The sequence below is a fragment of the Lagopus leucura genome, unplaced genomic scaffold (assembly GCF_019238085.1).
Source record: "Lagopus leucura isolate 7727_CA_CO unplaced genomic scaffold, USGS_WTPT01 70-52_obj-0_obj, whole genome shotgun sequence".
In the NCBI taxonomy this organism is placed as follows: Eukaryota; Metazoa; Chordata; class Aves; order Galliformes; family Phasianidae; genus Lagopus; species Lagopus leucura.
The window spans coordinates 1-16,389 of record NW_024963751.1 but is presented as its reverse complement, the minus strand read 5'-3'; the positions used below and the strand labels follow the sequence as shown (position 1 = coordinate 16,389).

At 50.2% G+C, this 16,389-nt stretch overlaps 1 protein-coding gene across 1 annotated transcript; it reads left to right on the top strand.

Moving 5' to 3' along the window:
• The first annotated feature begins 2,480 nt into the window (after window positions 1-2,480).
• On the top strand, window positions 2,481-11,014 carry HDHD5 (haloacid dehalogenase like hydrolase domain containing 5). The gene is made up of 8 exons (XM_042891558.1): window positions 2,481-2,870; window positions 2,997-3,197; window positions 3,318-3,430; window positions 4,805-4,898; window positions 5,336-5,369; window positions 5,781-5,955; window positions 6,259-6,447; window positions 7,021-11,014. The coding sequence occupies exons 1-8, from the start codon at window positions 2,481-2,483 to the stop codon at window positions 7,364-7,366; spliced, it is 1,542 nt and encodes a 513-aa protein (XP_042747492.1). The 3' UTR covers window positions 7,367-11,014.
• Window positions 11,015-16,389: the final 5,375 nt, after the last annotated feature.

Genomic DNA, 16,389 nt, shown 5'->3' with positions numbered 1-16,389 from the left:
AGAAGCCAGGTGCTATGCAAACCCTTCTATCTGGCCATAAAGCACAGGGCTGCTCAGCCTGAGGTAGGTTTTTCTGCTGCAAATCGCTGAATTAGTCTCTTTCTAAGCAGCAGAAGGACATTTCCTTGGCCAGAAACGTGCAGCTTTAATTGGCTAAGTGCTTAATTCCTTTCTTTAAAGGTTTGCAGCAGTTGCAATGATGGCAAGTGGATCGAGTATTTTCTGCCTGCTGAGGGACAGGCAGGTGAAGGGTCTGGCTCTCAATTCTCCTGGCCTGTCATTTTTATCAGGCCGTGTCCTCCCCCTAGGTCATTACGGGATAAGAAAGGCATTTTACTGTATTTTCTCAACCTCTCGGTTGTCCATCATTCCACAGGCAGTCTGCAGCAGGGAGGGAGAGGAGATAAAGCCGGGGGAAGGGCTGTCTCGACCCACTGGGGCCTCTGCAGGAAGAAAAGCAAGGGAAGGTGGGCTGCTTCCAAGGAGGGTGTTAGAAGGTCAGTAAGGGGGTGATGACAGGGCTGAGAGCCCGGAGAAAACAGAGCTGCAGGGTTTACACAGAAACCAAAGGAGGAGGCTGTGGGCAACCAACTGCTGTGCTTGCCTTGAAAGCGAGGGGGGCGGGGAAACATCTAAGAGAGGAAAAAGAGTCTCAGTGGGCTGGCGTGAGAGGGGCAGAGACGGCCTCTGGGGGTGTTAGAGATACAGCTGGCAACAGATGCGCCCCTAGAAGGAATCCTCAGGACCGTGTATAACATGGAGAGCCAGAGCTCCGGATAGCAGCGCTGACAAAAGCCTCAGCTCCAAGGGAAAGTCACAGGCCGGCATTCGGCTTAGGGATGAGCGGACTAAGGCCTGCTGCAGCCGGCAGGGCAGGCTCTGGGCAGCCAAAGCGGGTACTGCAGGGTGTGGAGCTTGGCAGCCGTACCGCTCCAGTCCTGGCCTTGTATGCCAGGCCCAGCTTGTGCCTGACCACTGGCAAACTCCTTCGTGGGGCTTTAAAAATAAACACTTCAGTCTGCTGGGCTGTCCTCCTTGTAAAAATAAATACAGCATTGCTGCCAGCCCTGGGAGCTGGGGCACACACGCTCTTTGGGGGCCTCTACAGCTCGGCTGGGAAGGTGGCTGGTTCCCCACAGCCTGGCCATGAGGTGCCCACCCCACGTGGCTGTGCTGATCCCAGCCCCCGTGCTGAGTGTCGGGGCGCTGGCAGCCCTACTCCCACCGTGTGAGTAGCATTTGCTGCTGATCCGCAGGAAAAAAAAAGGGCACGCAACCCAAACTGCAGTAGTGGGGACAATTGCTCACTCCCAGAGGGTGAAAGAGAGCAGCTCTCCATTGCAGCCGACCTCCAGGGCTCGCTCCTGTTTCCCCCTTCTTGCCCCGGCGTGGAGCAGCGGGGACCCCTGGCGGCTGTGCGCGGCCCTGCACGGGTCGTTCGAGGGACTGGGTGCGGGATCGTGCGCGGGGAGCGGTGGTCAATGGCTCGATGTCCGAATGGAGATCAGTGACGAGTGGTGTCCCTCAGGGCTCAGTACTGAGACTAGTGCTTTAAAACTTTCGTGAATGACATCGACAGTGGTATCCCTCATCGTGTTCATGGATAACACCAAACTGCGTTGTGCAGTCAACACGCTTCAGGGATGGGATGCCATCCAGAAGAACTCAGACAGGCTCGAGCAGTGGGCCTAGGTAAACCTCATCAGGTTCAATAAATCCAAGTACAAGGTCTGCATCTGGGTTGAGGCAAACCCCACTATCGGTACAGGCTGGGGGATGCAAGGATGGAGCACAGCCCTGCCAAAAAGAATCTGGGAGTGGGTGCCTCATGGTCAGCAATGTGCCCGGGCAGCTGGGGCTGGAGAAGAGGTTCTGGAGAGACCTGGTAGCATACTTTCAGTATCTAAAGGGGGACTGGAAAAAAGAAGGGAACAGACTTGATCAATAGCGTCTGCTGTGATATGACAGGGGGGAATGGTTTTAAAATAAAGGAGGACAGATTTAGAGTTTTAGAGATTTAGAGATATAGGAGCTTTTTACAGTAAGGGTTGAGAGGCACCAGAAGAGGTTGCCCAGATAGGTGGTGGATGCCCCATCCATGCAGACACCCAAGGTCAGGCTGGATGGGGCTCTGAGCAACCTGATCTACCTGTGGGTGTCCCTGTTCACTGCAGGGGGGTTGGACCAGATGGCCTTTAAGGGTCCCTTTCCAACAGATGATTCCCTGATTCTAAATTCTGTGAGGAGAAATCAGAATGCCACAGGCAGGTTGTGGAAATGATGTAAAAGAAGCAGCAGGCAATTCAGTTAAGGCAAAGGTACTCCAGGGAGGTGTAACCATCCATACAGATGTACAACCCTGTGCTGCCAGCACCTTTTCAGCTCTGCAGAAAAGGCTCTGGGTGTGAAAGTGAGTCAAAATGAATGAATATTGGCACGCACGGCAATGAAAACAAACACAATCCCATTCTGTGTAATTGATGCTTAAAGTCGTACACACTAAAACTGCCTTACGGCAAGAGTCAGGAGATCTTAACCCTCTCCAGAAAGCAAAGCGGCACCGTTTCATCTCCACGACCACGAAGGGTACCTTCGGCTCCTCTCAGGTCTCCGCAGACCCCAGCGCCGAGATCCCTCCCCCCAGCAGCACGGAGGGCACCGCTGCCCCTCGACCCGCCCCGCCCGCCATCCCCGCGCCCGCTGGGAGCTGTAGTCCGGGAACTACGCGCCCCGGCGTGCCCCGCCGCGAGCCGAGCCGGGTGGAGCGGCGCGGCATGGCGCTGCGCGGCTGCCTGCGGGCCGGGCGAGGGGCTCTGCGCGCCGCGAGGCCGCCGGGGCCGCCCGCCCGCTGGGGCTGCGCCGGGGGCCGGGTGAGCGGCGGGGGCCCGGGCAGGCGGCGCGTCCTAGGAAGGGCGCCGGGAGCCGCGGTGCGGGGTGGGGGACGGGGCGAGCAAATGGCGGCGCGCCGGTGACAGTGCCCTCCGCTCGCCTTGCAGCCGCCGGCTTTCGGCTTCCTCTTCGACATCGACGGGGTGCTGGTGCGGGGCAGCCAGGTGGTGCCCGCCGCCCGAGAGGCTTTCCGGAGGCTGTCGGACGCGGACGGGCGGCTGAGGGTGCCCGTCGTTTTCCTGACCAACGCCGGCAACTGCCTGCGGGCGGCCAAGGCCCGAGAGCTGTCCCAGGCGCTGGGGCTGCAGGTGAGCTCGGGTCCTGCGGGACGGGGTCGGCCCTGCGGGGAGACGAAGTCCGGGCAGGGCCCTGGGTGGCGGCACGGAGACGGTTCGTACTGCCGCCGACAGCCTCTGCTCTCCCCGCAGGTGTCTCCGGAGCAGGTGATCCTGTCCCACAGCCCGCTGCGGCTCTTCAGCCAGTTCCACTCCAAGTGCGTGCTGGTGGATGGGCAGGGGCCGGTGGAGGAGAATGCCCGCAAGTATCCTTTGCTCTGCTCAACCAATGGCACTCCGCTCATCCTTGTTAAATGCTCGGCCAGCTGTTAGAAGTGCAAGGAAACGACGACCGCTGCTGCTGTCGTCCTAAGGGCAGGCTCACATCTAGGTGCTTGCTGTTGACCTCAATCACCTCCCATCTTAACTAGAGCAGTGTTTTCGCTTCTCATGCAGATTCCCTCTCTCCTGAGCTCCTCCTGCTGGCAGCACAGACCAGAGACTTCGGGCTTCTTTCACTTTTGAGATAAAATTTTGCTCTTTGCAATGCTTTCAGGGCAAAATGTGTCACTCTGAGCACTCCCACAGCTGTAAGGTTTTCTCCAGCAATCTCAGGGCACTTGAAGCAGCTGAAATATCATTAGAACAAGAGCATCGTAATACAGAGACAATCCCAAGTGCATATTGATTTGCTGAGGGCATGGCAGGTCTGACATAGCCCGTATCTGCAAGGAGCTTAAGATATAGCTGCAGCATGTGCTCACCACTTCAGCCCATCAGCTTCATCACTAAGTGCATAAGGGCTTCTCCTCCTCATTTGCACTGCCTCATTCCTGAGGTGTTTGAAGCTATGTCACCTCCAGTGGCAGGAAGGAGAACCTTGTCCAAACTTGCTGCTGCTCACTTAGCTTCTCTGAAGGGGTGGATTTCGATCGTGGTTCTTTCTCTGAGGCCTTGAACAGCTTCTGGAGTTAGCTTAATGGGTCCAGTGGATTTCAGTTTCAGTCCACAGGACTGAAAAAGAGAACAGACAGAACAACAGACTCTGCCCTTCTGCAAGTGTGTGTGCATGTGGTCACACCTTGTGCTTAACCTTTGGCTGCACTTGATGTGAAACATCTGCTTGTGCATGTTTCCTCAAGGCAAAGGTGAGCTAATGGCTAGGTATTTTGCAGGTGAATGCAACTCAAACTTCCCTTGCTTGTTTTAACAGCATGCTCCATTTTTTCAGTAGCTAAGCTCACCAGAGCTTTACTGGATGTGCTCCTAGCCAAGAAGCCTGACCCAGGCTGCCCTGGTACAAACACCTTGGCCTTTAAGGGCTCCCAAAGCGTATCTGTCCTGAACCCACCTATGTTCTATGCCTACTTCCAAAGGTTCCTGATCACAAAGGAAATCACCCCAGCCTGTTTTTGGTTTTTTTATTTTTTGTTTTTGGTAAACTTCAGAGCCACTTTTAGGTTGAAGCTTAACTTACAGTTTGACTGAAAGTCAAAAAGTTATGCATTGCCATGTATATGTAACAGCTCTGCTGCTAGGACCTGTATTTCCTAATCCTGTAGATGCCCTTACTAGTAACTTCAGAAAACAGAACCAATCAAGAAAGAGTCTTCGTGTCTTTCCTTGATGATTTGAAATAGCCTGGGGTTCAAGCATGTGGTCACCATAGAGGCTCTTCGGAAGGCATATCCCCTGTTAGACATGGTGGATCAGAGCCGGAGGCCAAAGGAGTTGGTAATTTCCTGACACGTGGGTTGAAGGGGTGGCAAGGTGTTGCTTACAGCAAACAGCATGGGCTGGAGCAACACCTGGCTACTAGTGGCTGTCTTTAGTGTGAGCCCAGGGTTGACATTGAGCAGTCAGCATCTCTGTGCTCTTCCACTGTTGGCTCCTGCCTGGAAGGGCAGCAACTTTTCTCCCTGCTTTGCTGTGCTGGTGTTGCACTGATTGTCCTTGCAGTGGCCACAGTAAATGGATTGGTTGGAACTCTGGGGCCTAGGGCTGGGAAAACAAGATCTGTGAAATGGGATGATGGGAAAGGAAGGGAAATCTTTCTCAGGATTCAAGGTGGCCTTGTCCCAGTTCTACATGGGATTACATTTCTAGTTTTCTTTTGGAGATGACATTAGACTTTGCTTTGCTAACCTAGTTTTTTTTTTTTTATCTGGCAGCCTCCTCCAACCACTGGCTTTCCCACTATAGAAGGTAAGCAGCAGCCTTTGTTTATGTAAGAACAGCAAGCAGAAATAGCAGTAATGCAAGCCAGCTTGGATGGCAACTAATGATGTGCTGTCAGCTCATCAGCATCCCTGTGCAGCTTATGCAGAGAGTACAGCCAGGAGGCAGCTATGCTGTCTCCACATAACACAAAGCACGAGCTGGTAAAAGCGAAGTCAGCTTTTCTGCACACTGTGCTTCAGCATCTGGAAACAGGGGTGAATTTGGTACAGCATTACTCAGACTGGAGCTCTGATACCAGCTGTGTTGTGTAAGTAGTTGTATTTGCCAGGCCATTCCAATATGCAGTAAGGGGTGCTTTTGGTCACGGGTGGCTTTTGGTGTCGGGTCATATATGTGAGTACCGTAAGTTTCCAAGCAGCTCTTCAAATCTTCCAGGGGTGGTTTTGTTTGGTGAGCCAGTGAGGTGGGAGACAAGCCTGCAACTTATTGTTGATGTGCTCTTGAGCAATGGGAATCCTGGGGCAGACCCAGAAGGTATACCATACCCCCATCTGCCTGTCCTCGCCTGCAACATGGATCTCCTATGGATGGCTGAAGCCAAGATGCCGAGGTAAAAAGCACTTGTATTAATTTTAGTATAATTCATACAGCACTCCCGCAGATGATCTTTCCTGACACAATACATTTTTTAGTGTTAGAGTCTTAACTGTGACATAATTAGCAGCAGAAACACGAAAACTGCATGAGAAACCAAGTACATTTTAAGAAGGCAGAGCCAGATAGTTAACTGCCTGCGTAGGAGTCTGTGGGTAGATACACCATGTCAAAGCAGGCAGTACCAGGAGCCCCTTACTGAGCAGCGTTTGCCACGCAAGCGAGGCTGGGGATACTGATGGCCTCCTTTCTGGAGCAGGTTTGGCCATGGCACTTTCCTTCTCTGCTTGGAGAGCATCTACAAGAAGGTGACAGGTCGGGAGCTGAAGTATGAGGCGTTGATTGGCAAACCCAGCACAGTCACCTACCACTATGCTGAATACCTGATAAAAGAACAGGCCGAGAAACATGGCTGGAAGGCTCCCATCCGACGCCTGTATGCAATTGGGTATGAGACTGTATATTTTCTTTTTCTGCTTGCTTAGGAACATGCACAATGTTGTAAGTGTAGGCTTTGGGCTTCTTTTTTTTTCATTGTTGTTTTGGTGGTTTTTTGTTTTAAATGGAAATCTCTAAATTGAATACCAAAATCCCCATAGCATCTTTGCAGCCTCAGATCCTACAGTAATTTAAAGGCCACCGTCAGCCTAGCAAAGCTGTTACTGTAGGATGTAGAGTGCATATAGCATGGCTGGCTTAAAGAAAGAGATGTAGCCCACTTAAGCCAAACATTTTGGAGTTGTAGGGAATAAATGTTGGTAATGGCTGAAACTGCTGTGGGTGCTTTGGACATGTCTCTTTCCCTTTCAAAATAGATACTTGTGAAGCACGTGGCCATCACTGCATGCTGGATGCACCAGTAAGTGGAGTCACTTGCCTAATCTGAGGGGATTTCCTTGATGATAGCAAACATCTTGTACTGTTTCCTCCCTTGGTGCTCCCTGAATCCCAGATTGCCAGAACTAGAAATTGATGTTTGGGTTGGTTTTTCATTTCTGTTTCATACTGTGACCTTATCCAGGGACAATCCTATGTCTGATGTCTATGGGGCAAACCTCTACAACAACTACCTCAAGTCAGCTCAACAGAACCAAGTCGAGGCTGGGGTGAAGAGGATCCCACAGGCAGCCAATCCCCAAACTGAGGACCGCCTTGCAGTGGAGAGCTGTGAGTCAATTCTGGTCTGCACTGGGGTCTACCGCCACAATGCAGATGTTTCCAGGAAGCTAGAAGAGTGCAACACAGAGACTGTGTTCCACGGCCATCGGGACTTCTGCTTTGACCCCAGCCTCGTGGAGGCATCTTACGTAGTGCAGGATGTGAATGAGGCTGTGCAACTTGCTTTTGAGAAGGAGAACTGGAATTAGGGTTACAGACAGATGTGCCTAAAGAACTGCTGTCAGGGCAGAGGGGAAGAACGGAGAGAGACCTGGGTTGATCTAATCTAGCCAACACTCAGGAGATCTCCCCATTTCAGCACTAAAAGCCCCTTACTTTTACTAATAATCTTCCACAGTCCTGCCAGCAGGCTTTTAATTGTGAACTTAAATTTCTGTGATCACAATTTGAGCCATAATAGAAACGGAACGTAAGGGAAAGGGCTTATCCCTGCAATCTCAGTTTTGTTCAGTCACCAGAGTCCTTTCTTTCCTACCCTTTGTGTACAATATCAGGCATGCAATCTTTGAGGATGAAGCTCTTCCCTGTGCAAGGAGCTACTATCAGCCAGTGTACCATTCATACACTGTACTATTGGTCCAGTATGCAAAAAGTGCACACCAGGAACTGTGTTGTGGTGGCCCTCTGCCAAGGGAAGGCTTTAAGTCTTACCATTCTCCTTATAAAGAATAAGTGCCTATGGACTTCAACAAATTCTGCTTGCTTGGGGATTTGCCACTCCATTGCTGTCAGCCTGTAACAAAGTCCCATTTTGCAGTTCTCCAGCAGCAATGAAGGGCCAGGACCCCTCAAAGGAAGCAGCAGTAGCCAGAACAACTTGCTGGAGGGCCTCGTGGGAAGTCGTTATTCCCTCCCCCCTCTTTAACATTCTGTGAACACTTCTGCCTTTTTGCATCCTGCCTAGGGAGCCATCAGCCTGTTCTCAGTAGCAGGAGAAATCCCTGCATTTCCAGAGGTGTCTTTGGCCAGAACTCAGTGTTACAGCAGGAAGGTGTCGTGGCACTCACCCTGACCACAGCTGATGCAAGGGTCACTGCCCTGCTCCAGCTGACACAGCTGTCAAACAAGGGGCACTGAGAGCAAGGGCCAGCCAACACTAGTAACAGCCCAGCCTTTTTCTTGCTTTGCCTGCAGTGACTGAGAGGCAAGATTGTCAAGTCTTAGCCCCAGATTCCAGGTCTTCATCTCTAACAGTAGAAGTGTATCTGTCCTTCACTTTCTTTTTTCCACTTTCCACATTTGGTTTGCAACTCAGGAATACCTCATACGGTCTGATCCCCGTTCCCTTCTCTCCCTGTAGCTTGCAAATAGAGCCTCCTTAACATGAACTAGCATATGGGACTTTTCTGTCTGGGAACATTTCTGTATCCCTATTGACACGCACGTTCTACTGCCTGTTTTCCTAGCTTGGGATATCTGAATCAAGTCCTGCGTCTTCTTAAACAATCCAAAGAAGTTAAGCAATCACTGTTTGGGGAACTCCATATGAAAGATTGAATTAGCAAGGGGTGTTGTAATTCCAGAGGAGCACTGTGATTTCAGAAGTGTAAGCCAGTTTGCATTTGCAATGGAAATCATTTGGAACCAGCACAACAGAGTTGATGTTCCTAGTTACACTCAGCCTCCACCAAAGAGAGATCAGAAATAGGTCTGCTCTACCCCCACTTCACTCCTTCCTGCTTTATCAGGCAGCTTCATATGAGCAAGATATTCTGTGTTGTTCTTAATTAAAATCTCAGCATCCACGTGCACTTACATTCTGCTTCAGCAGCTTGATGTACCTTCCTAGGTCAAACTGCAGAGCAGGCTCTTTTCTTGTTTTGTTGGGTTCTGTGACTGAATGGGTTTGGGTATGCAGTCAAAGATCCAAGCAAAGATGGCTTTTTTCTCCAGGCTTTGTTTTCTGAATAGGAGCAAGAAAAAATACTTCCCTGGGTGAATTTACCTGTTGTGAAATCAGTAATAGGAAGGAGCCTTTTCCTTTCTTAGTACTAGCTAGGATTCTTTTCCTTTGTCTTATCAGGACAAGAATAATTTGGCTACTTCTAAGAGCAGCTGTAGAGCATGGAACACTTATCTTTGATTTGAATCTTTTGCCTTTCACTGGAAGGATAAAAACAAAAAGCAGAAGTCCATTTCATCTACTTGCACAAAACAAGGGCTCACCTACAGTTCCCAGAAGGATAAATACAGGAAAGGACTTGGCATAAAACATGAGGAAGGGTTTTTTTTTAAGCTTTCAGAGCATCTCCAGAGTTACAAGCATGCTATGGACCCAGTGTGCAAGGCCTGATACTAGAGGCCCAGGTCCCATTCATTAACTAACTCCAGTGTCCCTCAGCCATACTTTCCACAGGTACAGGAAGAGGAACGCTCCCTTTCATTGCAGTATTGGTACAGACCTCAGGGAGCTGGTTGCTGGTAATTACTCCTGGCCATATCCTCTAGTTGGTAGGTAGGTACTTCTCCACAGAAATACTAATGTCTGACTGTGTGCATGTGCTGTAGCCTTTGGTAGAGCTCTTTCCCGTTATTTGTTAAGACCAGGTGCTGCTGAACCAGTGCTCCCTGAGGGGTGTAGCATTACTGAAATAGCCATCTCAGATGGAACCTGGTATGCTGGCCATGCTTCTGATGCCAGCTGTAGGAAGAACATGCACAGGAATTTTGAGAAATCACAGGCAGTTTTAAATTTCATACCAACATACATGGCATGTCTCAGCCAGAAGCAAAATAGGTATCAAGAGGACAGAAATGAGGCCCTGTCCAGCAAAGGAACAGGTTTGCATTTGCACAGAGAGTGAGCAGGTATCTCCACCTTTAGAATAGCAGTGATGGAGAACTGACTGATGGGAATCAGCTTAGGATTCCAAATTAGCTTTCAGCTCCAGATTTTTTTTTTCCTGAACTGTGTTAGTGTTAAAACAGTGCTCTGGGAGTCTTTAAAGCGCGTAGGAGGAACTTCAGCAATAAGGAATTCAAGAAATGCTTCACTTGAGAGTTGAAACTGAGCAGAGGGGAGAAGTCTAGAAAAATCTCACAGCAGGCTCCTTGCTTATCGGCAGCTCATCCATGGACATCTGTTATTGCTAGAATTCACTGAAATCCTTCCTCCTCGGAATCGCAGTTTCCTGGAACAAGCTTCAAGAGTAGCTGGAATATATTCTTTCCTGTATCTCATGTATTGCATTTCAGATGCCACACTTCTCTAATTTGGGGTAAGCGTACTTCTGTGCAAATTACTGGACCAAGTTAGGACAGGAGACTTCACTTGTTCTTCTGATCCGTTAACATTCATACGGTGCGCTACCTTATGCAACAAACAGTGAAGACCTGATCCTAACAGCTCCATCTTCCACATATGGGGAGGTTTTAGGCAAGTCTAAAGGAAGTACATGGTGAGTTCAGGCAACTGAGAGCAGCAGGGGGGAACTGAAGGAGGGTCTCACCTAATTTTGGGTCTGAAGCAGAGAGCTTTTATATCATGCAATAACATGATGATCAGAAAGGACAATTCTGTTATTGCACAGGACAAATGCAACCACTAGCCCGGCATTCAGGGAATCGTGTAACACTACTGTACTCTTTCTTCCAGTGTTAATCCTGATGTGTCTTTCTACCCTTTCCTCCCCCACACCATAAATGGGTAATGTTTCAAATTGTGTCATGTACACTGCATTGGGGTGATTATATATGGTACAGAGAAATCACAAGATGTGTTTGTTTTAGCATTCAAATCAAGTTTAACCCAGATCCAGAGCTGCTCCTTTGAATTAGCACATTTAAAAGTAATAAAAGAGGTTTTCTTTGAAATAAATTTTAGCATGCTATATGTACGTTTTGCGAGTACTGTCCTGGCCTCTTTCATACCTTCACCCTAGAAGATTATCAGGACTAAATGCTGTCTTTTGTTGTGCTCATCAAATCAATCTCAGATTGTCTTGAGGGAACTACCCTGCAAGATACCTCTCCAGCAGTTCTTCTAATTGGACCAAACTGTAATTCCCTGTAAGCTCTGTGTTTGCCATATTCAGATGAGACTATGAACAGTAACTTTGACTACTCCCATTCCATAAAGTGGGAAGGGGGAGAGGGGAAGGGGGGGGGAAAATCATCAAATTATGTCCTGACTGATACTTTGCAATCAATTTTAGGATGCCACATGTATAAAGTGCTTTCAGAGCGGGCATTTAGTTATGATCTGACCTAGCCAACCATTTGTAATGACTATTTCTACTGGGTGGGGAAACAACAAACTAGATATCACCAACTTAATCTGCTGTTGCAGAAGAAGCCTGAGGTGGTATGAAAGCCATCTTTACCATTAGAAGCTTTCTTGACACTACGTTAAACCCTTTGCAATCATCTAAGAAACTCATCCTGTTTGACAAGGACAAGGCAGCTGTGCTCTTCTACCTTTTGAAGAAAGCAAGTGGTGTTAAAGAGACCGATACAGAAGGAGAGCTAAAGCTTCTGCAGATTGCAGCACATGGAAAACAAAAGATCCTACTAGTTGAAAGCTATCTGCTTTAACGGTTTAGAAGCTGCCATTGTGCAATAGTTCACTTGCATTGTTTCTATACAATATTCCACCCAAAATCCTGTGTCTACAAAGTTCACAGGAAGCACGTTAGACCACAGGATGTGCACGGCTCACAAGACCAACCAACTTCTTGATACTAAAAGGAACTAATTGCTCTAAGCAGTTTTGAACGTACACGAGAAGGATTCCCATTCTCATCAGAGAAAGGAATTGAGTTGTACCCTACATCCCAGAGAAAGGACCTATGGCCTAGATTTCAAATAAATAAAAATAGGACCAACCCCCCTAGTTTATCCAGTATTCAGGTAGTTGGAGCACTTGCCAAAGGTAGGGCAGACCAAGGTTTAATTAGACAGAGATCAGATCCCAAATAACCTAAATGAATGCGCATAATCACTGTAGTGTTGTTAAAACAAAGGGGTGGCCCAGAGCAAAGGTGTCCTTGAATGAGACAGCTTGACCTGGAAGCCCTTAACCGACATAAGGAGCATGGTTAGACATTGGCCTCATGAAACACTGAAGGAGGAACAATTTAAATAGGAGGGACTGACAGCACAGCTCAGATTGGAGTTTTCTCCCAGGTAGATGCTGTGGGGAGCACTTGGCACAGCAAGGCTGCAGACACGAGGTATGCCATCAGCTGCTCACAGACCTTGGCATACCCACACCCTCCATCTACTGAATAACTAGCTTCCATTATAAAAAAAATAATGGCCCACATGGACAACTTATGCAGCCATACAAACAACTTAAAGACTTTTTTGGACCCAGCCTGCAACGTTTTAAAGTCCCATACCAGTAAGACAGGTAACATAACCTCTCAGATGCAAACTGCTCCATCAAGAAAGTCCTTTTTTGTTCACTGCAGTAAACTAGGCAGTTCAATCACTAAGATCTTTCACTTGTTCCTCAAGGTCAGTTTCAATGCACATTGTATGCTAGAAAAGACTAATTAAGCACAAAATACTAAGAGCAACCTTCACTTCCAAGCCCTTAACCATGATAGGGCCGAAAAAAAAAAGTCTTTACATTTTATGCTGGTAACAGATGCTCTTCAAACTGAAATGTAATTAAAAATAATAAATGGCTACATCTTTATACCTTTTGAAGAATATCTGTATTCCCACATCATAATACTGGAGCAGCAGTTTTGCCACAAAGACTCAGCATTTGGGGCTGACAAGTCATTGAATATTGGTGCCGGCCAGGTGAACCTGCTCTTTGCTTACCTGCAACTGCAATTCTGAACATCCACATGGATTAAATAACTGCACTACAAAGCCTGCATTAGAGAATCCCAGAACCTTCCTTTCCCACACAAAAGGCATTTTAGGCATGGTTACAGCAGATTATGCTCAAACTCACTGAAATCAGCTTTGCCTCTTTCCCTCCCACTGCTGCCAGTTTCTGACAGCTTACTGCAGGGTACGATTAGGGTTTTAGCTTCTGGTCTTTCTCACAGGCATATATTTGTCCCTTTCCCCCCCAGCACCTTCCTCCTCCCAAGCATTTGAGTCATTATTTTGTTTACTCTTGTGTTCTGCCCTCAAGAAATTCTCATCTTTCCCCCAGCAGGGTTATTTCTGAGGGCACACTATTTCTATAAACTAGAAACAGGAGCATTCCTTATATTTTCTACAACTATTTCACAGTACCATGCTGTCTGCTGCTTGCCTTCAAATATACACACACACACTTATACCTATGTATTTACAGAAATGTATAAAGAAGCCAGAAACACTGCTTTAGAGATGCTGAAAAGGGGAAGCTATTTATAGTGTGGGTTTTTAATGTTTTAACAGTAATGGTTAAGTACTAACGCTTGCAAGGGCTGCACAATTACATTAAAGAACTAGATCACACAAGAAGCATCAGCTTGTCATATCTCATCCCAGAGTGTGCTACAAAAGGCTCTTCAACGCTTTCTCAAGTAGAAGACATTTTCCCCTTCACTCCCATTTTAAGATACAGATACCATTTCTTCTCCCTTCCACACAAAAAAGCTCTTTTCTTATTCTCACCCATTTGTTTAGTGTCATTTCCCACACTGGAGTCCATGTGCCCAGTTTCACCCACCTCTACTCATCGCAGGTCTCCCCACCTGCCTACCTTGGATGCAGGAGCCTTTCCAGTTGAGCAGGGATCCCTTGGTCTCCAGAGAAACATAAGGCTCCTCCAGCCCTGTTCACACAGCTCCAGGCCCAGCAGACTCACACCCTCCTGGGAGGATGAGGCACAAACCCCTTCACCCATACTAACCCAGGTGAGCCCACTTAGCACCCAGCTGCCTCCATCACCCAGCCAGTTTCCCCATATGGGCAGCCTAGCTGTGTGGGCCTGTAAGGAAACCACGCATCCTTCCCAAAGCCCAGGGACCCCACTCCACAGCAGACACCATTCTGCCAAGAAACGTGGCTTGTCAGTTGTGCTCTCAGGACATGATGCTTTCATCTCCAGGCAAATCTGCATATCTTGAAGGGCTGAGAGCAGCACCATGGGAGTGTATCTGGCAGAGGAAGGAGAAGCATGTCTCTGCTTTTTGCTGTCTTCTTGCGTCTCAAAAGACTTCAGACTGCTCAGCTCTGAGCAGCACCATGCTGTTCTGTCACTCAGAAGCGAGCAGGTTTCCTGTGCCGCCTGTGGTGGGACTGCACCCAGCACTGCAGATGGAAAAGCGTGTCCTGTGTCACTATGAAGGTGGCACTGCCACCAAGGCACTGAAGTGTGACGGGGATGGCCCATGGGGAAGGGCAGCCCTGGGCTGTTGTGCCCAGTTAAGGGCTGTGGCCTGGCCTACGTGCAGCACAGGTGCTGTGCCCGTTCTATGCTGGGATGATTCCTCTTGTCCTTAACACTTTGAACATTTGTGTTCCATATGATCTGTGGTCACTGACCTTCTTAAAAGGGAGGGGTTTTGTTGGCTAGCAGAAATGCTAGTAAAAATTAGAAAGAAAGGGCTCTTCAGCAGCATGCAAGTGCATGTATGCGTGGTCTCATCTCACCCTATGCACCACGACAAGGTGAGTTAGAGGAATGCAGTGCACGCAAGAAGTGTAGATGCAAGGATGGATCTTGGCAAGGGCACACGAGCACGGGAAACAGTGTGAGAGAAGCAGCAAACATGGGTCCCCATCCCAGCTGCAGGACACCAAACAGTGTGGGAGACCTTGGGGAAGGCCTATGGGCTGTACCACCTCCACACACTGCTCCCTAGGCTTGCAATGCTTCCAGATACCTTAGGGCTTGGAGTTCTGTCCCTCATGTTTTTCCTCAGTACTGAGCCCTATGTGTTGAGGAGCATATACCCATAGGAGTCAAGCTACTTGGGATCATTCTCAGAAGGTGCAAGGGAGCAAAGGGGTGGGAACACAGAGCACTACGTGGGAATGCAGCGTGCCATATGTGGTGGTGCCACAGCAGCTCATTCTGAGTGCTTTCAGTTGGAACCTGAGGGCTATTCACATCAACATGAATAGAATAACAGAATCGTTGGGGTTGGAAAAGACCTCTAAGATCATCCAGTCCAACTGCTGGCCCATCCCCACCGTGCCCACTGAGCATGTACCTCTGTGCCACATCCACATGGTTCAATCTTCAGCATCTCCAGGGACAGTAACTCCACCACCTCCCTGGGCAACCTTTTCCAATGCAGTATCACTATTTCTGAGAAGAAATTTTTCCAGATGTCCAACATGAAGCAACTGTGCCAGCAAGGCAGGCTGGGCAGAGCCCTCACTACCTAGCATAGCTGAGATCAGGAAATCTGCGTGGTATAAGCCACTTACTGTGCATTTAACCTACAACAAAGTGAAAGCAAGTAGCTCCAGGATGAGCGCTCCAGGTCAGCGCTCGGCTTCAGGCTGCGCCCAGACTGCGGCCTTTCACTCGGTCAGCCCGAGGGGCCGGGGGAGACCAGCGCCATCGAAGCCCCTCTGCTTTTCTGAGTCCGGTGCTGGGGCTGTGCCATACGGGTGGCCGGGCGACTACCCTCCCGAGGCTCCGTTCCCGAGCTACGGGAACAGCTGGGGGGGCTCCTCCCCCGACCCCTCCTGCCCCCCCGGCGCACAGCCGCTCTCAGCTCGCCCACCCCCAGCCCACCCACCGCCGCTGCGCTGCAGATCGGCGCCGCCCCCGGCCCCTCGCCGCGCCCCGCCGCCTCTCGGGCTCTTTCTCGGTGCTGCTGTCGGTCCGGTGCGGCGGCGCGGGGAGCAGGGGCGGGCCGGGGGCGGGTCGGGGGCCGCGGCGCGGCCGTCGGGCCCGGCGCGCCGGCTCAGGGGCCGGGGAGGACCATGCACCGCGCTGCCTCCAACCAGCGCTCGGTCTCCTCCTCCTCGGGTTCCTTCCAGCCGCCGCCGCCGCCGCCGCCACCGCCGCACGCCGCCGACCGGCAGCCGCTCTTCCCGGGGAGCTCCAGCAGCGGAGGTAGCAGGCGGGGCTCGGGGTCGAGCTCGGGCTCGGCGCGGGCCCGCCGCCCCCGCAGCCCCCGCAGCAGCCCCGAGGAGGAAGAGGAGGAGGAGGAGGAAGAGGACAGCATCAGCATCAGCAAGCCGCTGGTGCCGCCGCCCGCCGCCCCGCCGCCCGCCGCCGCCTCGCCGCTCCCCAGCAGCAGCAGCAGCAGCGGCGGCGGCGGCGGCGGCGGGAGCCCGGGCCGCGGGATGACGGCTGCGG